This window comes from Chlamydotis macqueenii, chromosome 3 (genome assembly GCF_036417535.1).
Source record: "Chlamydotis macqueenii isolate bChlMac1 chromosome 3, bChlMac1.mat, whole genome shotgun sequence".
NCBI lineage: Eukaryota > Metazoa > Chordata > Aves > Otidiformes > Otididae > Chlamydotis > Chlamydotis macqueenii.
Window position 1 is genome coordinate 88,446,598 of NC_141558.1, and position 22,614 is coordinate 88,469,211.

General features: G+C 39.3%; 1 protein-coding gene across 2 annotated transcripts in view; it reads right to left on the reverse strand.

Annotated features, from left to right (window-relative positions):
* The window catches only part of TTC27 (tetratricopeptide repeat domain 27), a 127,780-nt gene extending 111,074 nt beyond the window's left edge, over nt 1–16,706 (reverse strand). For both annotated transcript variants that reach the window (XM_086744121.1, XM_086744120.1), the window contains exons 1-4: nt 16,525–16,706; nt 13,393–13,570; nt 8,371–8,500; nt 263–403 (exon numbers count right to left, since the gene is read on the reverse strand). In XM_086744121.1, coding sequence (XP_086600247.1) covers nt 263–403; nt 8,371–8,500; nt 13,393–13,570; nt 16,525–16,612 — 537 coding nt within the window. In that variant the 5' untranslated portion in view covers nt 16,613–16,706. The remainder of the gene's footprint in view (nt 1–262; nt 404–8,370; nt 8,501–13,392; nt 13,571–16,524) is intronic.
* Between the last annotated feature and the right edge of the window lie 5,908 nt (nt 16,707–22,614).

Consider the following 22,614-nt stretch of genomic DNA (forward strand, 5'->3'; position numbering starts at 1 on the left):
ATTAAACTTTCTGATTTTTCAGAGTAATGAAGGCATCTTTCTTCTCTTTTGGGGAAGACAGTGAGAAAACAGCTTGTCTTTTTTCTTAAAGATACTCGTATTTAATTGTAATCACTTTGTCTGAACTGTTTCTTAGATGAAAAAACCTCAGAGCTACAGAAAAAGAAATTGAAGTTATACTGATTCAATAAGGCATGAAGAAAAGAATGAGAAATTCAATTAGTGAATAGCTGGCAGTTATAAGCATTAGTCACATACTTACCTGAAGAGATGCAAGTTTGTGTCTTGAATTCACAAGGATTATCCTGGCTATCAGCAGCAAAATAGGATGAGAAGTCAAGGTGTAAACTGATTCACCATCTAGAATCAGCATCTTCAGAATAGCTGCATGCAGCATTTTTGGCTGAAAGAAGAATGAAAAAAAAATGACAAGTTTCAGGAAACAGAAGTAAGTCTATAAAGAAATCATGTAATATAAAACTAGGAAAAAAAAATAACTATTCGTGTATTAAAGGAAAAAGTCTACTTAAAATATTTTAAAAATAGCCATCTCGGAGTCTCAACGTTTTACCAAGTCATGGTGAATTCCATCTTGTTTCTTGCTGTCCTGATACACCATATCAACATGATCTGAAAGACTGATTTCCTCCCACCTGAAATGCATATGTCCAGTCAACACTATCCCCAAACATATTCCAGTAATATAATCCTTCTCATGATCTAAGGAGAAAAGCGTCTGGTAAATCCACACCATTCAATTTGTAATCACAGATATAAAATAATTCATTAATTAAATTAATCCTACAGCACTCAAATACACTAGATATTCCTCCATTGATGTCAATATGTGTTATTATCTTCTTTCCCCAAAGGGAGCTTCCTGTTTGATTGGCATTGAAGTAGAAATATTAAAGCCATTCTTCCCTTTGTCCAATAAATAAAAACCTCTCCCTGGTTTGGATGCTTTCCTGCATGATGCTGCCTACAGTAACTCTCTTACTTAATGGGCCCCAGGGAATCTGTCTCTCTGTGCTGACTGTCACCTGACAGTCACCTATTCTTCTCTCCCTTTTGATGCAATGAAAGCATTCAAGCAGTTTATCTTCAGGATCAGAGAGATGTCAGTTCATTAGTTTATTCCTGGTTCTCATACGGTAGGTTTCCTTTACAAACTAAAAAAAAAAATTGGGTTTTCGTTTTCAGTTGATATGAAAGTGGCAAGAAAAGGGAATGGAAGGGAAAAAGAAGAAAAGTTTAATGACAGCTTGCATTGAAGCCACTTGCCTTAGAAAGATTCTTTTTCAGTCTACACAACCAGGACAGAAGTTATTTGAATCACACTTCAGCTTTTTTAACTAAATGAATAATATAATTCCTAAGTTATTTGAAACTCTTTTCAATCTCTTTACCAACAGGTTACATCGAAGAGAAAAGTTGTTAAGCCACATTATTCCCCTAATTCACTTTTAAATAACAAAGTATTCATCAGGCTTTTGTTCTGATTTGCTTAGCTGTGTTAGTTACCTGTCTTGTATTAACATTGAAAATGCTTTTACTTTGTAGACAATGACTCTGGACTTTAAATTATTTTCTCAAAGTGGAATTCTTACTTGACATCACTGCAGTCATTTCCATCCCACTGTGGAAAACAAAATTCACAATAGTTTGACAAACCACTTGAGAATAAAGGAAAGAAACTGCCAGGTGGAAATATACCAGATCCCCCTCACCTCTAGTAGTTCAGAAAGGAACAGGCTTACCAACATCACTACTCATAATTTTGAGAGGGAAAGTCATCATTCAGTACTTCTAAAGATTCATTTTTAAAATACACATACCCATCCAATAGAATATGATTTTCAGTTCAATGTAAACTTTTTCCCCTCATCTGCTCCTTTTTGATTATTTCTATAATCAAAGTAAACCACATTTAAGATACCCAGTGAGAAATCAAAGATGCTGCAAGCTTTGTTAGAAAACCATTTTCTAAAACAACCTTGCTATGCTAGTAATCTACACTTGTTTAGGCACTGTAGCAACCAATTAATCTCAAATTTGTGTTTCAAGTCCTTTCATCAGAGAGCTCAGTCCAGCTAAAGTAACACTACAAGGAATGTAATGAGGGAGGGAGAAGGGAGAGAGGATGACATGTCATAGCCTTTAAAATAAGCCAACAAGTCTTGGAGCCAAAAGAACTGCTGTCTTCTATTTTAACAAATCAATGTTCTTTTTCATGAAGCAAATCACACACAAGAAAGCAGACACCTTTCTCTTTTAGCTGAGAAAGCCTAAGCCAACATTCATTCTTCTACCTTCTACTCTAAGACACCATTATCAGTGCAGAATTCTAACAACAAAGTTTACTGCCTTAAGGTAGACCTTAAGATGAGAACAGCTACATATAAGAAGAAGACATTTAAGTTTTTACTGCTTCAAGGGTTGAAAAATTAGGAATCAAGTCCACAAAAATCCCTAAAACATTGGCTAAGAGTAAAAAGAATTTTTGAGCTTGTCTTCTTGTCTTTAAACACTTAAATATTCCAAGTGTCAAATCTACCTCACATAGCTCAGAAATTTCAAATATCTCAAAATGGTCACAACCCAAGACTTGCTAAAACAATGTTCCTGACCTAGTAAACCTGAGTTAACATTGTTGAGTTATTCCATTCTTCACCAGATTTGCCATCAAAACTTGGTATTATTTTATTCAGGAAAAATTTTCTTAAAGCAAGAAATATATACTAAATAATTACTTCATGAAGATACACCAAGAAATTTCTGAGGTAATCATCCCATTCCTATTGAACCTGTAGGTGGTTCCATTCAACCACCTCTGGACTTAATACAGACAAATTAAGCTCAAGTCACTATAAACACGTATTTTTTAATCTCTGAAATAGAGCTGGTTATGTATTCAACTTCCAAACAGTAACTCAATGGCTACTGTTACGTAACTACTAGTAAAGCCCTAAATCAACTGCAAGCAGGAGAATACTCTTGGCTATTTCAGTTTTCATAGGATGTCAAAAGTATCTCCCAGCACAACTGTTACCACTAGAGTAATGAAATAATCAGAAAAAAGCTTCTGCCATTCACATTCAATGAGCATCAATGACTACTCCCAGCCCAGAAAACCAATCATATCCTAGGCTGCATTAAGTGTGACCAGCAGGGTGAGGGAGGTGATTTGACCCCTCTACTCCACTCTCATGAGACCCCACCTGGAGTACTGTGTCCTGCTCTGGAGCCTGCAGCACAGGAAAGACATGGACCTGTTGGAGCAGGTCCAGAGGAGGGCCACAAAAATGATCAGAGGGCTGGAGCACCTATCCTATGAGGGCAGGCTGAGAGAGTTGGGGTTGTTCAGTCTGGAGAAGAGGCGGCTCTGGAGAGACCTTATAGCAGCCATCCAGTACTTCAAGAGGGCCTATAAGAAAGATGGGGATAAACTCTTTAGCAGGGCTGATAGAGATAGGACAAGGGGTAAGGTTTTTAAACTATAAAAGGGTAGATGTAGCCTAGATATCAGGAAGAAATTTTTTACGATAAGGGTGGTGGAACACTGGCACAGGTTGCTCAGAGAGGTGGTGGATGCCCCATCCGTGGAGACATTCAAGGTCAGGCTGGACAGGGCTCTGAGCAACCTGATCTGGTTGGAGATGTCCCTGCTTCTTGCAGGAGAGTTGGACTAGATGACCTCCCTTCCAACCCAAACCATTCTATGATTCTACGAATAGCTCTGAGAACAGAGAGTATGAGAATTTTAGCAGGGCCTTCATGTTCTCTCCTTGCTAATAATAGTGGCTACAGTCAAAATAAGCATTTGGTATACTTTTACTTTTGTATCAGCAACTGCTCTGAACTGGCTTTCCTCACATTTCATCAGCTCTTTCTCAGTTTTGGGGATCCTTCCTGAAAGTTAAGCGCAGACATACAGAGAGGTAGAAAAAAAAACAGACTAAAGGCTTGGGAAGACTTGATTAAATAACAGGAGGGGAACAAATAATCTATCACATAAGGAATCTCTCCGTATGTCGCTAAAAGGTCTTATATACTGGGCTTCTTAGATTTTAAGCAGCACATGAAGACCACTGCACAACAATTTGTCATTTGGCATAGCTAAGGTGATATATCTTCCAGAATAATGGAGGATGTACAGAGGTTACCAGCCAACAATTTGGTCCTTTAGAACAGAATTCACTCTTTAGACTTCATAGGATTAAAAAACCCATGTTGATTGTAACTGCTTCTCTCTTCAATTTTCCACAAAGGAGACAAGATTACAGTGGAGGCTGTCTCCAGTTTCACAATCCAAACCAGCAACAGGTAACCCATGCAGAACTGAGTTGCAGATTGAAGATAATAAAGGTGAGCTAGTGTAAGCAAGTCTTTCCTGAGAGTGCTACATGTAGAAATACTTAGTTATGAATGCTCTTGTTCATATTCCCTATGAGGGTGACTTTGCTCCATTTTTAAGGGAGTATTTTCCAAGTGACTGCATTAAGAATCTCCCTTCTTTTCTACACTCATAGCAAGGGAATGTAGGGCAAAAATGTAGTCTACTTTATCAGTTCATCTCTGCTTACAAGACTCAGACAAGGAGTCCATTACTATACTCCACTTATTATAAGCACTTAGTTCACTAAGAATGTTACAGTCTAATCCCAGCAAGTTAAAAGCCAGAACTGATAACCTATTTTAACTGAAATCCAGTACTTGTAAAATCTTCCTTTAACACAACCCCGTTAATAAAAACTCAAGGAAGCATCAGTCAGACTATTAACTGGTACGGTAAAGTCTCAAAGTTATTTTAGAAAACTGAAAGACACCTAATAACTAAAATGCTAGCTGATTTCTGTTCAGAAATTACCAAACTACTTTTATGTGTCAACTCGAAAGAGAAAAGCACAAGTCAGTTCTTCAGGACATAAAAAGAAATCCTAACAGAGTACACTAATGTAACTGTAATTTACATAGAAGGGCGGAATCAGTTTGAGAGATGGGAAATAATGTACCCATACTCATAAATATTGTTCATGGAAGACATCCAAGAAACCCCTACCAGCAACTCATCTAAAACAGGCTCTTTTATTTGTTCTTCACTGAAATTAATTATAGTCTCATGCAGTCTTAATGTACTCATAAGAAATTAATGAGGCATGCAAAAGTTATGTGGAAGCAGAAATTAAACTATGCCACTGACCCAGAGGTGAAGCTTTCAAAGGGTAGAAATGGCAGTTAAGAAAACACAAAGTTAAGACTAATCCAATAAAGTGTTCTGAAAATAAGAATAACAGTTTTGAAAATATTCCTGAAATGAGACATTGTAATGCTGAGAGTTAGTGATATTACTTAAAGCAGACTAAAAGAAACATGAAGACATAATTTTTTAACCTTGACATGAGAAAAGATCATTTTAGTCTGAAAACCTGAAAAACTGAAGGTCTATTTAAGAAGGGATTGTATCAGTCTTGGTGACCGAATATGGAAGATTATAACAGATGGAGAAAGTTGGACTATATTTTTAACCTGCTTTTTCTGAATATCTGTGTATGCAAGAGAGGAAAGCTGGATTAATGGAAGCACAAAAATGTCAGTTTATAGAGATGTTCATTTTTACAGAGTGTTTATATACTAAGAATAGTAGAAAGAAAGAAAAGTACATAAAGATAATTAAAAAATACAAAAGCTTTTTAATTAACACGTTCAATAAAGAAGAGAATTTCATATTATATTTTAGCACATAAATATTCAGTGCTCTTGGAAAAAAAACCACTAATGTTTCAGAAGAAGATAATATAAATAGCAGTAATATAAATAAAGGCAAACTACTTCTGCCTGAATGCATAAATAGCTAAACCTTGCAGCAATATCAAAATCTGATTCAGTATTCATTAGAAATCAAGTATGCTTACATTTGTTTTCCATTACACTCTCTTGCCAATTTAGTTTCTGGAATACCACCTCTACATAAGCAAACATCTTCCAGTGCATTACATTCACAGACACAGCAGAAACATAACGGAAAATAAAAAGGCAACATATTCCCTTACTGAGCAGGCAATTAGTATTTCATTCTTCTATTAAGACAGACAATAAATGGGATGGTTAATAGAAATCATGAACATTGTGTTTTACAGGCCTGTGAACTCTGTCAGTGACAGCAATTCTATGACTATCATCTCAGGCTGCAGCCTCTGTGTTAGACTGCAGCCTGCGCATAAACACTAATATAGAATATTAGAGTCCTCCAATAAACAGAATCCACAGATTATAAGAATATTTTAATAATCTTAAAGATTATAAACAAATTATAAGGAGAATGGAAGAAACAAGTTTGTATTTCTTTTTTTATTATATAGAAGGTCAAATTGAACTCATTTTTGCCTCGGAAATAGCATACTTCAAATTCTCTACTAATTCACTTCACACCCTAGAAGGATTAGTATACTTTTTTTCCACTGTTACTTATTTAGCCATCAGAAGATAAGATCTGAATTTCTAGTACCAAAAATCAAGCAAAAAATAAGCCTATATACACACCATGTCAGCTCTAAAAGATAAAGCAAACTGATAAATATCTATTTTAAAAAAAAGCAATACTATATCTGAATTAGTTATTTAGAAATACAACCTGGCAAAAGAACCTAGGACAGGACTTTATGATCCTTGCAAAAACATGCCACAATAATGCATCAGATCTGACTGTTTCATGTGAAACTTTCACATACTCAAACTTTCCCTCATTCCGCAGTTCATAACATTTACATTGCTCTTCGTCCACACCTTATACACAGTGAAATTCTAAATTCAAACTCATGTGTAGATTTAGCATTAGCAGAGCCTAGTGATATGTTCTTCCCTGACACACTGCAGTAATCAGCATTTTACCATAGCTTTAATTTCAAAAGAAAAATTAATGCTCAAGAAGTCGTGCTGAACCACAGGTGCAGGAGAGTCATGAGATGGACGAGAAAAAAAAATATGCATCTCAATAAAAAGAAGTTACGGTGTTCATTAGTTATTTACACGAAAAGATGCCAAAGCAAATAAAATTTACAGTCCTCAGTTTCATCACCTACATTCCCCTCCTCTTACAAAATCTCTATTTTGAGTTAATGTCTTTGTACTAATATTCCTACAATTCACTTGGCATCATCCATGACCTGAACAGGATACTGAGCATCCAAATCTACTGTTCTCTTCGTATCTCCCAGATATTCTGCTATTTGAAAGATATGCATCTTCTAACTTACCGTAAGGAAGAAACATTTCTATGCCATTTATCATAGAACGGTTTGGGTTGGAAGGGACCTTTAAAGGTCCCTCCTGCAAGAAGCAGGGACATCTCCAACCAGATCAGGTTGCTCAGAGCCCCGTCCAGCCTGACCCTGAACGTCTTCACAGATGGGGCATCCACCACCTCTCTGGGCAACCTGTTCCAGTGTTTCAGCACTCTCAGTGTAAAAAATTTCTTCATAGTATCTAGTCTACATCTACCCTCTTTTAATTTAAAACCATCACCCCTTGTCCTATCACTAAAGGCCCTGCTAAAGAGTTTGTCCCCATCTTTCTTACAGGCCCTCTTGAAGTACTCGAAGGCTGCTATAAGGTTTCCTCAGACCCTCGTCTTCTCCAGGCTGAACAACCCCAACCCAGTCTTTCTTCATAGCAGAGGTGCTACAGCCCCTCTAATCGTTTTTGTGGCCCTCCTCTGGACCTTCTCCAACAGGTCCATGTCTTTCCTGTGCTGTGGGCTTCAGAGCTGGATGCAGTAGTCCAGGTGGGGTCTCATGAGAGCGGAGTAGAGGGGTCGAATCACCTCCCTCATCCTGCTGGTCACACTTCTTTTGACGCAGGCCAGGATGCAGTTGGCCTTCTGGGTGGCAAGCACAGCCTGACGGCTCATGTGCAGCTTTTCATCCACCAGTACACCCAAGTCTTTCTCGGCAGGGCTGCACTCAATCTCTTAATTCCCCAGCCTGTATTGATAGTGGGGGTTGCCTCGATCCAGGTGCAGGACCTTGGACTAGGTCTTATTGAATCCAGCTAAGAATACATCCCAAAATAAGTGAATAAATACAAAAGTTTACTGACTGCAAATGCCCCCATGTAACAAATGTATCTTCCCCATCCAAAACCAACACCTCCAGCAGGAAACCTCTTAAGTAGAGAAATAGAGTAACTACTTTTAGGATACTGCTTATAGAACCGAAACAGCTTGAAGATGCTTGCAATAGCACCAGTAGGATCAACATTTAAGAGAATTCATTCTAGCGCTACACCTCACAAATGTGCCTTCTCTGACACATCTATGTATTATGGTTATTTGTGAAAAGCAGGGAGGATGAAAGAACAGCTTATATATACCTCACTGAATTTCTGTAACAATGCAGGTGGCAAAAAGTCCTGAATCTTTAATTGAACAGGAGGTCCAGTCCAATTGCTTTGAACGAAGAGCTGCAAACTGGCCACACCAAGTAGAAATATCAGCCTCTGCCTGCAATATAGATAAGAAAAGCAATTAGCAACATATTACATTTTTAATTAAGGCTACAAGATGTGATTGATTCTTGCACTAATTCAAAACCTTCTGCCTTAAAAAAAATCACTCCCTTGCTAGGAAAATACAATGAATGTAGTATTCAAGAATGCACGTGGGGTACTAGAAGGCTTGGAAATGTTTTTTTATAAGGGCTGCAATTAATGAGAAACATTTTGAAAGTATAGTTAGTTCATATTTTTCAAAATTTAAGGCTGTATCTAACTATGAGAGATCAGGAGATTAGCATAGGATGCAGATATCCCATATTTGCCTATTCCATGGTTGCTATGTTTTCTTATGACACATCTAATACTCAGCATTTTCAGAGAAAAGATATTGCATGACCATATGTTCCAAAACAGCGTGTTTATTTTTGTTGTGACATAGTTGTTTATCTTCACTCCCTCTGATAATAAAACAATTAAACGAACATCAAAAAAGTTCAAAATTATCACCTCGAAGTTGATTCAGGTACTTTGACAGCACATGTTATCTCATTCAATCATGCTTTTTAACCTAAAACATAATATTTTATTTAAAGATGTAATTATGAGACTTTCATTAATTCATGAAACTAAGTACGGTAAAATTTTCCTTCTTTAGATGACTAAGCTCATCTAATATCATTATTTTATTACTTCTTTATGTACTTACAGTAACAAATAATCTATGTGGTCTGCAGAAGGCAGGACACAATCCCTCAGAATTCAGTGGTTGATTTCACAGGTGTAGATTTTTAAAGAGATTTACACAAACTCCTTGTTTGTTTTATGATTCCTTAATGACTTAGAACCTTACTGTGTTATAGTAAGTAATAGTAAGGGCCCTGTCACATATATAACATGCCTCCTGCCAACAAAAAGTTCACATTTCAATTGTGCTGGTTTGGTATTAAAATCTATACGTTAAGGAGCATAAATTAATTGGAAAAATCTAGTTTCTTTTTTTTCTTCTGTAAAACAGGGACTTAAAGATGCAAGAGTCCTCCAAATGGAAACAAAAGGATAAAGTGTTATACAAACTCTAAAAATACAAAGTCAAATAGAAAAGTCACACACAAACAAGCTGCTGGTGGGCAAGAACATGACAGATGTAGAACAATGAATAAGTAGGGGTGGGGAATGCTTGACTAAAGAAAAAAAAATGAACAGAGCCTTCAAGAGAGTCAGAAAACAAGGACTGGTATGAAGAGTCCTTGTCAAACAAGACAAGATAACATTTACTAGCTGTCATTATTCAGTCAGTAACTATCTACCAGCAAGTATTATTTATACATATCTAAGATTAACATTAAACTCCCAAATAACTCAAGTACACAAAGCACTAACAGTTACTGTACACTAACTACCATTACGCACAAAACCACCACATAGATGTACATTTTCTAATTACTCTCCTATAATAAAGTGCGCTTCAAAGTTTCAGAAAGGAATGATAACATACCAAATAATCAACCATCTCTGCATTGCCATTTAACAGATGCACCTCAGTCTTTTGAGGACTCATCATCATTTTATCGTTTACACTATTACTTCTGCTAATATTTTAAAATTTCTTTTAGCATTACTGACATCTGTCTAACTGGCAGGCAAACTTGCTTGCAGTCTCGACACAGTTATATCCATGTAGAAGGCCCCTGCAACAGTTGATAACCAGTTCCATTACTTTGGTTGGGATATTGTCTTTCCACTGGCTAGTGTCATCACCAATTGATTTCTTTCCCCATTTTCAGATCTGTGATCAACTTCCAGTCTCCCTATCGCTCATTCTGTATCAGAAAGTCAATTCCAAGCTGTAATCCCTGTAAGTGCAGCCTTCCTTGCCTATCCCCTTTTCTTTTTTTTTTCCAAGAAAAAATTTCATTCTGTCTCCCTGACTGCCCTTCACACTTACAATGCAGACCTGCAAATGCTCATCTCCCAAAAGCTGCCTGAAAAGTGCTCTTCTGCACTGACTGCAAAGCAACAGACGGACTGCTGCTAGTGTCCCACTTACTATGGTGAACGACAGTTTCACATATTTATTGTATTTCCTTAGAGGTATGTCTGTATCCGTTCATCTTGTTCTGGCTTTCTCTACGTGAACAGGGATTTTTGCCTTTATTTTTAAACACTGTTTACACCAAGTTCAGTAGGATTGTGATCCATGATGTAAAATCAGATGCTTATACACAGTCCACTGCAGTATTCATACTGCTATACCTAAACTTGCTCAAATTCAAAATAAAGAATAAAAGAGTATTTGTATTTGAAAAAAAATATATAGATTTGCATATAACGCTAGAATTTACAAAGAAAATGTAAGAGTGAGAAAATATATAGCCAGGCTATGCTTAAGATGCGATTAGGTTATAGGTTTTGGTTTGCAGAGCATTTCTTTACTTTTTAGTGAAGACAGAAATTGCAGAAGTCAAAGCAAGATTAGACACTGCATAGTCATTTTCTTCAATTCATATGCATCAAAGCAAGCTGCAGAAACAGCAAGAATTTCTTCATTTTTGTTTTTCAATATGTACAGCACACCAGTCAACCAACCATTCAGATGCCCCAAGAGAAATACCAGAAATACCATTCTGTGTTCAAGCTGGGAAATCATAACAAGCTTTATTGTATGGATTTGTTTTGGAAAATTTGGTATTCATTTCTATGTTGAATAAGGTAAAAGCAATAAATACATGGTCAATAAAAACAAGTGTTTGTGCTCATTTCCTTGTTCCTTTAGGCTTTGGAATCAAACATAATAAGAGATCTTCAAGTTCTTTTGAAACAAGCTCTCCAAAAATATTCTTTTTGTTGTGTTCTGCACACAATTTCCTTCCAGTGCTTAGAATCAAACTGTATGTCAGGCAACGAACACACCTCCTTCACATGGAGCTTAAGAAAAAATAAAAGGCGTTCCCCTCCTACACAGTTAGCACATATACTATTGCTTCATCCTCCACAATTTGCTGATTTAAAAAACAGCTATGAAGCTATGTTTTCTGTAGAAGGCAACTGTTATCCACTGAAGTAAAAGCAATAGCAGGGAAAAAAAAATTAAAAATCTCTTCAGTAAGTTAATTGTAAGGCATGCTTCGAGACTTCATTTTTAAGCCATAGAGGTTAGGAAGTGCCATAGTGAAAAAACATCTGGGGCAGGAGGAGGGAAGCAGTTAAAATGATAGAAAAAGTTGCAACAAATGTTAAGATACTATTAAACATTTTCCTTACAGAACGATGGATCTGAGAGTGGAAAAAACTACAGGCTGTGTCCAAATAAATTATAATCTAGATCCAAATTTTGAGCTGTTTTGCCCTCAAGCTGCTCAGTTTTAGCTTCAGAAAAAGAACTCCTTCAGAGTTCTTTTAACACTATTATAAAACCATGCTTTGTACTGTGCTTATATTGTGCTAAAAGAATAAGATTAACATTATCCAACTTTCTGTTTCTGATTGAATTCAACTCCCGTTGTTTTTTTTTAATCTCCAGAATTACAACTTTCAGTTCAGGAAAAAAAAGCAGATATTTGAACTAAGTCCATCTACTAAAAGTCACAAGAAAACCAGTGTCTTCCTAAAGTTTCCGAACTACAACTTAGAGGTTTGCTGCACTCAGCAGAAAGAAGAAAGCTACATTTTCACCATGAAAAAAAAAAAAAAAAAAAAAGGTATTTTCACCATAGGTAAGGGAAGGTCAGAGTGGAAAAGTTGCATTAATTCCTTCCATAGGGCACAGGGCCTGCAGGGAGGAAAAATAACTATGTAACATAAGCAGTGCCTACCCAAAAAAGGAAATTATCTGTCTTTCAGCTGAAGTTTTTCTATTAAGACAGAGTCACAACTTACTTCCTTCAGCAATAACATAATTCAAAGCTTCTTACAGTATTACTAATGGAGCTTGAAAAATTAACTTGACTGCTACAAACAAAAAACGTTTCTGGCAGACACTGATCCATTTCGAAGAGTACAGACTTGCATTTTGAGTAAAACTCCAGGCTGTAATTTTGGGCAGAAAACCCTCTGTCTGCTTCTGAAAGGCTAAATATTGCAGATCTGCCTCCATATCTTCTGGCAAAGGGGCTTCTAATGCTGCCTAGGGTTGCAGAGGGTACAAGAAAAAACTCAAAGATCAAAGAGCTGGGGTATGATCACCTGAAGAACAAATTGCTTTGCTTGCTGCTGCTTCCTACTGCAGACAAGTCCTATAAATGGCATATAGGCCAATAAAAGCTCACAAGAGGAGCAGAAGACGAGGACACATCACCATGACAGGATATGTATAAAGTATTACTGCAAACACTAAAGTTAGACTAATTAACAGCAAGAATTAGCATATGCAGCATAATTAGAGATAATCTAATAGAGAAAGTCTTGAGAATAAAATAATTGATGAATAGCACCCATGAGTAACAGCTTATTCATTTTACATTAAGAAGCGTAGAATAACCTCACTATGAATCAGACTTAGAAATAAAGGCATTGCTCAGACAGTAACATTACATGGTACTTCAGGTAGTCACACAGATGTAATGTAACGTTTCAGAGAGAAAACAGTTAATAAATTGTTTGATGATACATGCAACATGAATTTACATTTGTTGGCTTCTTTGTACCAGCAGCTTCAGAGGTAATCACTGTAAATAAAGCTAGTGTTTTCAATAAACACTCATATCACAACATTATCCAGTGAAAGAAACAATGATAATCAACAGAGGCCCCAGGGGAGTGAGGGGAGCAACTCAATAAATTTGTTCTTCTCTCAAAACAACAATTCTGGAGGCTCTGTGACACACTATAAAATAAAAAGTCTTTTGTAAAAATTAAACATTGCCTCTATTAATCTTCCATATAATTAATAATAATTTCCACCTTTCCACATTATCAACCTCTGCAGAACAGTCCAGGTATGACAGAACTTGTTTCTCCAGGTAACTCTCAATGTTCTCCTCTGTCACAGAAGATGCACTGAAAACATTCTGGATGGTTGAATTTGAAAATATTGCCTCGTATTTCCCATCAAAAATCAACTGCAATAATGATCCACTTTCTGGAGAGGAAAAAAAAAAAAAAAAAAAAGAAAGAGAGAGAGAGAGAAAAGAAAAGAATAAAATCAGTGTCAACTTTGAAACAACTTCATCTTACAAGAGCTAGTCAAACCAAAATATATACCAGTCCCCTTTCAAGGGATGAACTTTATTTACATTGCAGGAAAAGTGCAGTTGCATTGAAACTAAAGAACAGCAGTAACAGACGTCACTTTATTAAAAATAAATTTTACAGAACTTGTATTAGTGTTGTTACAGTGAAATACAAACTGCCACATGAATATGAAACACAACTCGCACTGGAATTCTAGAGAAGATACATGAATGGTCTTTCAAATATGTACAGTACAGTTATGGAAGACAACTTCAATGATCACAAGAGAGTTTTCTTCCTCCAAAACATTTTACAGGAGTGTGTTACAGTAAAATCCTATAGATAAGACAATAATTTCACAGACTAGAGAACTAGGGGAACATGACAAATAAAAATGGTTCAATACTTGCAAGAGTTCAGTGAATGAATTCTCTTGTAAAACTGCAGAAACTACACAGTCCTTTCTTTAAATGCTTAAAGTTTTCACAAAGAATGGGCAATATGATTTTATCTTTATAAATGAATTATTTCCTATGATAAGTTTACTATCTCAATGAGAGGCCTGCATATGGAGGCAGATTCTTAAGAGTAACTACTAAGGTGGATTTGGAGCCGTGAATGTTTCTCCACTGAAGTCTTTCATGACAAACCGAAGTCATGAAGTGCTATATTTAATTCCTAAGAAGCTTCAAATCCACCAAGTTCTTGACCCAGGCTACAACTTTGTGCACAGAGGGTATCTTCCCTTTTTTCTTCAGATATGCTACAGCAATCAATCCAGCAGCTTTTAGAACAACTTCATCATGCTAAAAACCTTCTATTCTTGAGCAAAATCAGTATCTGCCTACACGGCAGCTGTGGCTACAACTCATGTAGATGTACTAACTGGTTTTAAACTAGCCCGATGCAGATGCTGGTAACGCAGCTGTAGGAAATGCAGAGGTCTACACAGGATAGCTGCCTTAATATTAACCTGTGATTCCAGTTAGGAATTGCTGTTCCTGTGCACTCAGTGTTACCATAGCTACACTAACACTAGTCCCCAAGCTAGCCAATTTAATGCTAGTACAGGTACAGATCCACAAAAGCAGCAGCTGTGCAAGGAAGTGAACCGAATACCAACCCTAAGGTCATCCAGATAAAACAAGTATTCCAAGTCTCAGACATACGGGAAGACTGAGGACAGAACCAACTTTAACAGCAGCAATCGACGACTTTGTAGGAATGGGTGACCGAGATTCTAGTATCTCTGGACCAGGCTGCTGACCACAATTTACTTTTGTTCTTTATAACAATGATCAACCAAATGATGCAAGAGATCATATGTGCTAGATGACTTAAAAAACACTTCAAGCTGTACTTGGAAGGGCTTATGCAAAAGAACAGTAATGGTTCTGCAGCCCTGTTGACATCATAGTCTCGTAGAGAACAGAAATAACAAGAAAATTCCTCCAATCTATGCTTTGGGGAGACATTCTCTTACCAAATAACAACTTATTTATATTAGATTATAGTTGCCCAGACAGGCAATGCTGCAGTTTGTAGAATAACTATTTGCTATATAGACACTAATGAAGAATATTGTGGTTTTCTCTTCCAGTCACACTGCAACACAACTGTAAGCACAGAAAAAAAATCTGCTTTTGATTCTGTGTTTAGCTTCTTATAAAACACAATACAAATTCAAGGTCACAATCCTTAAATTTAGTTTCAGCATCATCAACAGGAAGGGCCCACGTAAGTGACAACCAAGAACCACAACATTTTCTCTCTCTACTGCAAAATACCTGTCTTCAACAACACATCTTATAGCAGCACACCACTTAAAAAAACCCACCAAATCAAAACTAAAAAAAAACCAACACAGAACTCCACACCACAAACAGCATACACAACTCTCAGCAAAAAGATAAGACAGATCTGACAGACGTCAGTCACATCACCTAACATTCCTGGACAGTACAATGATTAAGGTTAAATAAGAAGCAGCATAAGGAAATAGAGCTGAGTAGCACTGCACAGTTCTTTTCCAAAATTCAGAAAGAGCTTGGGTACGAATAAATGAGGCTTTCAATATGCTTCAACCTCTAAATGTTTTCAACAGCATAGCATGCAACTTGAGCGCAACTGTATTTCTCGCCTGTCTGAAACACGGAACTGCCTTTTCACGACAAGCGTTACATTTTAAAAGCTACTGTGTCCCAGGCAGGAAAGTTTGGTCAGTAACACCCTAATCAAGACTCCTCAAGAGACCACTTTCCGTTGTTCCCTCAAGCAACTATGGCTAAATAACTAACAAAATACAGAACAGGCAGCTCACGCCAGACTTTTTCTCCTCATGCTTTGCTGCAACAGCGAGTTTCACATCACTGTCAAATTCAAACAGGCAGGTAGCCTTTCCACTCGCGGGTCATGAGGCAGGCGGAGGAAGCACGGCGACTAAAAGCCTCCAGACTGCCGGCACCAGGGGGGCGGTGGGGCGTCCGCCGGCCACCGAGCGCAGGGCAGGGACCGCTGCAGCCGCAGCCTCTCCACCCGAAGCCCAGCCGGAGCGGCAGGTAGCGGCTGACGAACTCTGAGGAGAGCCTCGGCGCGGCGGCCGCACCTCCCGCCTCAGGCCTGCCCTGCCGCCGCTGCCGTCCGCGCTCCTCCAGGCTGAGGAACCCAACCGGCCTCCCCCCTCCGGGAGCCCCTTCGGAGCCCGGCAAGGGGCAGAAAGGTTGAGAGGTGGGGATACGACCGCTCACGGAGTGGAGGGAGCCGCCAACCGCGGCCTCGGCTCGGCTTGGGGTCGGCTACGAGGTTGGCGCTTCCGGACACCTACGGCAACGGCCACGGACCACGGCCGGGCCCTCCCCTCACCTGTCGCCGCGACTTCGCCCTGCTTCCACTCCAGGGACTCCGCCGCGCTGAGGAAGCCCCTCAGCAGGGAGCGCTCCAGCGCCAGCATGGTGCTGACGCCCGCGACCCCTGCGCTGACAGGCGCTGCCGCCCTCCCCTCACCAACCCATGTGCAGGAACCGGCCGCAGGGCGCCGCCATGACAGTGGCGCCGAGCACGCCGGGAGGACGCGGCGCCGCGCAAGCGCGGGAGCAGCCCGACCGCACGCCTCGGCCTCCACCCCGCCCCTGTCAGAGCGGGGGAGGCGGGAGGAGCGCGAGCCCCACGTGCGCGAGGCGAGGCGGGGCGGGGCGGGGCGGGGCGGGGCGGGGCGGGGCGTAGTGTGTGCGAGCGCTCGGCCCCGCCCCCGCCAGGTGCTGCGCCCTGGCTGAGCCGTTGCCGGTAGCGGCGGGGCGGGGCGGGGCGGGGCGGGGCGAGCAGAGGCGGGGCGGGGCGGGGCGGGGCGGGGCGGGGCGGGGCGAGCAGAGGCGGGGTGGTTCCCTTCCCCCGCGGGAGCTGTCGCTGCTTCCGAAGCCGTCGCTTGTGGGGCCTGGGTAGACATAGGCAGGTGTCCGCCTAGACATTTCGTGTGGAGAAGCCGCTGTGAGAGCCCCAGGGGGAACGGCAGGTGCTGGCTGAGGGGCGCAGCCCTCAGGGCGGGCCGGGCCGGGTCGGGCCGGGCCGGGCCGTTGGGGCAGGGCCGGGCTCCGTGGTGCTGTGGGTGCGGCGACAGGGGCACCGCGGCCAGCTCGTCTGCGAGGGGTTCCGTCTGTCTGTCCGGACGGGCTCGGCTCCCTCACTGGGCGGCGTGCCCGCCGTGTTTTCTCTCTCGCAGCGTTTGCACGGGATCTGGCCGTTAGAACCTGTAAAACCATTTTTTTTTTTTCACCTGCATAGGTGAGAAAACATGATAGTGTTTCAGATGTAAAGTAGATAAGAGAGAAAACATTAAGTACGATTAGTAACCAGGCAGGATTTCTTTTTAATAGGTATGGGCTAGGTACCTACCTGCCTGCCTACGGGTGGTTTGGACACAGACATGCGGTTGAATTGGCTCAGGAAGATTTAAAAGATGAGGATCATGCTTTGTCTGTTCCTGTATTTATTTCAGCACCTGTCCATATGCCCATAGGAAGATATTTCTGTCCCGTCATTTCAGAGCTCTTAATCTTCACCATGCGCGTGTACTTCAGAAGAGGGGAGAAAAAAGGCCATGCTGTCTTGCTCATTCAAAATTGAATTAAACAGTTGAAACAATAGAAAGGTTCTCTCAGAGTTGCTAATGAAGGTAATCAAGTCAGAAACCAGAAGGCCATGACACTAGGGATCAAGTTCTTGATCTGGAAACGTGAATGTTCTGAAAATGACTGTACTGCAAAGGTTGTAATTCATTTTGCTATTAGGTGCAGTGTGTAGTATCACAAAATAGAAAATTTTTTATTGCTATGTGATTAAGCATTAATACATTTTATGCAACTTGTAATCCAGAATTGTTTTAGATCTACAGAACAGTCACCAAACTCTTAGATGTTACAATGTACCTTCCAATATGATTCTTCCAACTAATTAGTGTGAAGGATTTAACTGTAATAGTGGTATTGGCTTAAATGCTTTGTGGTAAGTTATAATGCATCCTGCCTGATGAGAAGCGTAGTTGCTTACAGCTTTGCCAAACAGCACAGTTCGATGTTTTTTTGAAGAATGTCCCTTAGCTTGGCCTTCTAAGCAAAGTAGGTGCAATTAATCTTTTTTTTTAAACAAGGGCACAAAAATATTTCCTGTGTTTTCTGGTCTTTTCTCTGAAATGTATGCTGTGGATGAATTTATTTAGTGATTGGAGGTGTGGCACCCTGTATGTCAGAGAAGTACTTGTTTGCCATCTCAGTCTGAATTTGCTTAAGTAAAAGTTCTGCATAGTTTTGCAGTGTGATAGAATCGTAATGACAGGAATAAAGAGTGTGTGAGGATCAAGTGTTAAGGCAGGAGGCCTCAAATTCTGTGTCTGGAAATGACAAATTCAGTTGTTCTAGTAAATTTAATCTAGATAATCACTTGCACAATATTTATGAGAAGTTGATGTTTTACAGTGTTTTCAAATGTGATTTTGAGTAACACAGAGCATCACTGAGGATGCTGTTGGTCCTCCAAAGTTTGAGGTATGCAAAACTGATTGCAAATGTTAGAAGAAAGAAAAAGGTTCTAGCAAAATAAGTAACTAGATTATAGTGGAGGGAAGTGAATGGAGAGAGAATATTTACATTTAGAACACCAGTAGGTCTGACTGGCCTTTAGCAATCTAAAATCTGCACTAAAACAAATTTTCCTATTCTCCATAGTGAGTTTCTCCCTACATCTTTAAAACTACTAGCTTCTTTGAGGATTGTCTGTCCTGGGAAGAACAAAAACAGGATAAATGTTCTCTTTGAAAACCTGCCTCAATAAGCCTGTCAATATTTACTATATATTTATAATTTGACACAGTGAAGGATTGATGAGATCATTAACACTGGACTAGGATGACTCATTTCCTTGTCCTTCATGACTGCTGCTGCTGAGCTCTTTCCTTCTCCTAGCTGCCCAAAGGAGAAACTCTGACATATTCTGAGCAGGCTTCCAGAGAGTTAGAGCAAACTGACCCATTCTTTTACAGTCCCTAAAGGTCACCAAAGGATTCTTCACATCTCATAAACTTTCTGTGTACTGCCAGCACCCATGATGCACTCGAGAGTCATCATTCATTTTACACAGCTGTTAATCATTAGGCTCCGCATACATCAGGAAATCTGTTGGTGTTGTTCACAATCTCTTACTTTCCACAGGCGAAACCCTTGGTATCAATAAGATCAGGATTTAACTTTCATTGACGTGTGTAACTTATGTATAATCTTTCAGATCCTTTGGCAAAGTGAATAGTATCTGTAATATTCTAATCCCCTTCCAGGTTTCCAGTGGCTAGGAGGATGAAAATAAGTTCCTGTAGGTTTTCCACCTGTTTTTCTCAGTAGCAGAATTATGCCTTCCTTTGTTACTGTGGGAAATTCTTCTTTCTGCTTTTGTGGGTTAAAGAACTTTCTAATAGGGTTACGACTAGAGAGCAGACTAAAAATGCACATGATGAGAAATCACTTTTTATATCTTGTTGCGTGCCTGAACTATGCTGGTCTGTTTATTATACATCCATTCTGTTCAAAGGCTGATTGTAGCAATTATTAATAAAAATAGATTAGGAAATAGTAAGGGATTAGTCTGTGTCTACATGTTAATTTGTGTTCTGCCACAAAATATATTACAGGGCATTGCCACCATACTTTGAACACGAGAGTAGGGAAAATATTCATACTGTCCTCAACCTGTTCACTAGAAAGAAAACCAGTTGCTTTAGACTTATGTTGTGTCTCAGAGGAAGACCTCCTCTTGTTCAGCTCTATGAATAAAAAAAAAATTATTAAAGGCAAAAGTTCTTTTTTTTTTTTTTGGTCCTTATCTAGTCTTGAGTCTTGGTTTTAGGGTATTTATCTGAATTGCCTAAGGTTCTATTTGGCTACATAGTACCTCTGGCTTTACTGATAAAGAATGGCCTGAAACAGGGTCACTGTACTAAGGATCAAAAGTTGGCCAAAACCAGATTTGCAGTAACAAATTGGTGGGGGGGGGGGGGGGGGGGGAAGAAATGAATCAAAGCTTATCAGAAAGTCGTTAGAGATATGGGAGTCTGTTAAGAGCTAGAGAATACTTTTTGTCTTTGTATGGATTCACACAGAGCAAAAATGCGTTGGTGGTCTGACATCCCAGAATGGCTTTGAGTGGTCTGAATCACAGAGCTGCATCGTAATGACTCATTCTCATTGCACACTGACATCCCTGCTGGGAAAGAACTGCTGCCTCTCCTTTGCAGCAATTTCAGTTTGCACATTTTCTTTTTCTCTTCCCACTGAAGTTTTTGTTCTTACAGACATCTACAGTTGAGATTGCCTTCTTTGAGAAGACAGGCAATGTTTTGCATGTGCAGGTCATTTCTTTCTGTATTAGAAGCAAGTATTCAATCCTCCAAATGGAAAAGCAATATAAAATCCTATTTAGCCTCTCTAGGGGCTTTGCTATAACTGAAGTCCCTCCCATGTCAACACGCGAGAAGATAGTAACACAAGCACCCGTTGCAGGTTTGTACTGTTTGTGTACACCTTTCCTTTATATGTAACATCTAAACCCTTTAGAGTAAAGATGCTGATCCTTATAAAACAAGCAAGTGAGCAGCCACTGAAGGAAAAGCCTTTCTAAAATAAGATGATCAACCAGCACCATGAATTCTTTGTATTCCGTTCCAGTCAGCTCAGAACTATCCTGCCTGGGATGAAAAGGTGCATATACTGTGTTTTTCACAGCATGGATCAGTCCTAGAACGTATGTACAAGGAACAGCACACAAAGAGTAGATACTTCACTAACCATATGCTCTTCTGATCTCTCTGGATGTAGATGAGACACTGTGTTTTCAGGGCAGATTTCCAAATTTATGCTGGAACACACATGCACACCCCCAAAATATCCTTTTTCCAGAAATTGTAATTATTTTTTTCCCCTCTTATGCTTATAATCTTCTATAACTTTGGTGACACAGTAGGTGATCTGTCCTTCACAAAGTCATTAGAATTGTTACCCACTGCATTTTTCACAAGGACTTTTCAGGTGTAGGTTAGTATTACTGCCAAATTCTTGTCAGCACACTCAGGCTAAGAGCTTATGACTTGATACCTGGCAAAAGTCCTACAGGATTTGCTTCTAAAAATTGATAAGCCCGCACAAGATGAGCAGAGATCAGGCCAAAGAGGCACAGTGATAGTGCCCTCCTGAATAAAACATCCTTCTTAGAACTTCAAGGAATAGGTTTTGGGTCTCTGCTGCTACCTGTGTCTTGATAATATTCAGATCTTCTTGTCCAGGTTTTTTTTTTTTTAACTTTATGAACCCATGCCTTGCCTTTTCTTATCCAGGAAATTGAAGCTTAGGTTATTTGATTCAAGTTTTCCTTTGGAGTTGGCAGTAATTCTAAGGCTGAATGCCAATTCGTCATTCCCATGCTGGATGCTCACGCGCCATTTCAACCTTTATTACAGTTAAACTTCGTAAAACTGTTTAGCTAAGTTTTTCCCTTATTGTCAAATAATCCTTCTTAGAACCCATTTATAAATCCATTTTTTTTTCAGCAAGAGGTTTTTGGAGTGGTGAAAATGCATTTATGCATTTATGCGTTACATTTTAATGAGTATTTTTTGATTACAGATATCAGGTATGATAACTTAAAATTTCCTCAAGGAAATTAAGTAAATGTGTCATCACAGGTTCTCTGAATGCTCAGAAACAAATTAATTGAGATTTCTTGACTCTTAGGACAGGTGGTTTTGTTTTGTTTTGTTTTCCTGACAATGGGTGAAGAGTTAGGGAACTAGAAGGTTTTGCTTAAATTTCTTTGCTTCATTTTTTCCCCTTAATCAGTACTTTTCAACTTCTCTCTGGTATCTTTCTCAAATTTTGCTCTTTTCTTTATGAACTAGACTATGAGAAAAGAATTTGGATGGTATTTATTAAAAAAAAAAGAGAGAAGCCTTAGGGGAGTTCATGATAATCTTCCCCTCTGTAAAAGTTACTATAAAGAGGACATACAGGATGTTCTTACAGGACTTTTGTGGCCTTCTGAGGGTAGGAATTTTGCCTGATCTCTTGACCTCTTTGATGAAGCTTTTTCCTTGTCATTTTGCCTCTTAGGTTTTCTCTGAACCATCAATCACCTTGATGGGAGAAGGTTGCATTCACATTTGGTGGCTAGGAAATACGCTTTACAGCTTGTACTGCCATAGAAATAACTTTCATCAGTGTAGAACAGGAAAAGGGAGATGTGATCTTTCCATAGATAATTGATCTGATAAATAAGCATGTGTGTTGTTTTCACATTCCATTTGCAGTGCTGCTTAATCATACTTTAATACTTTTTAGTCTAATGATTTTAGATAAATGATTCAAAGCGTTTAGTGAAATGCTCCTCAGGAAAACATAACAACAACTAAAAAAACCCTTT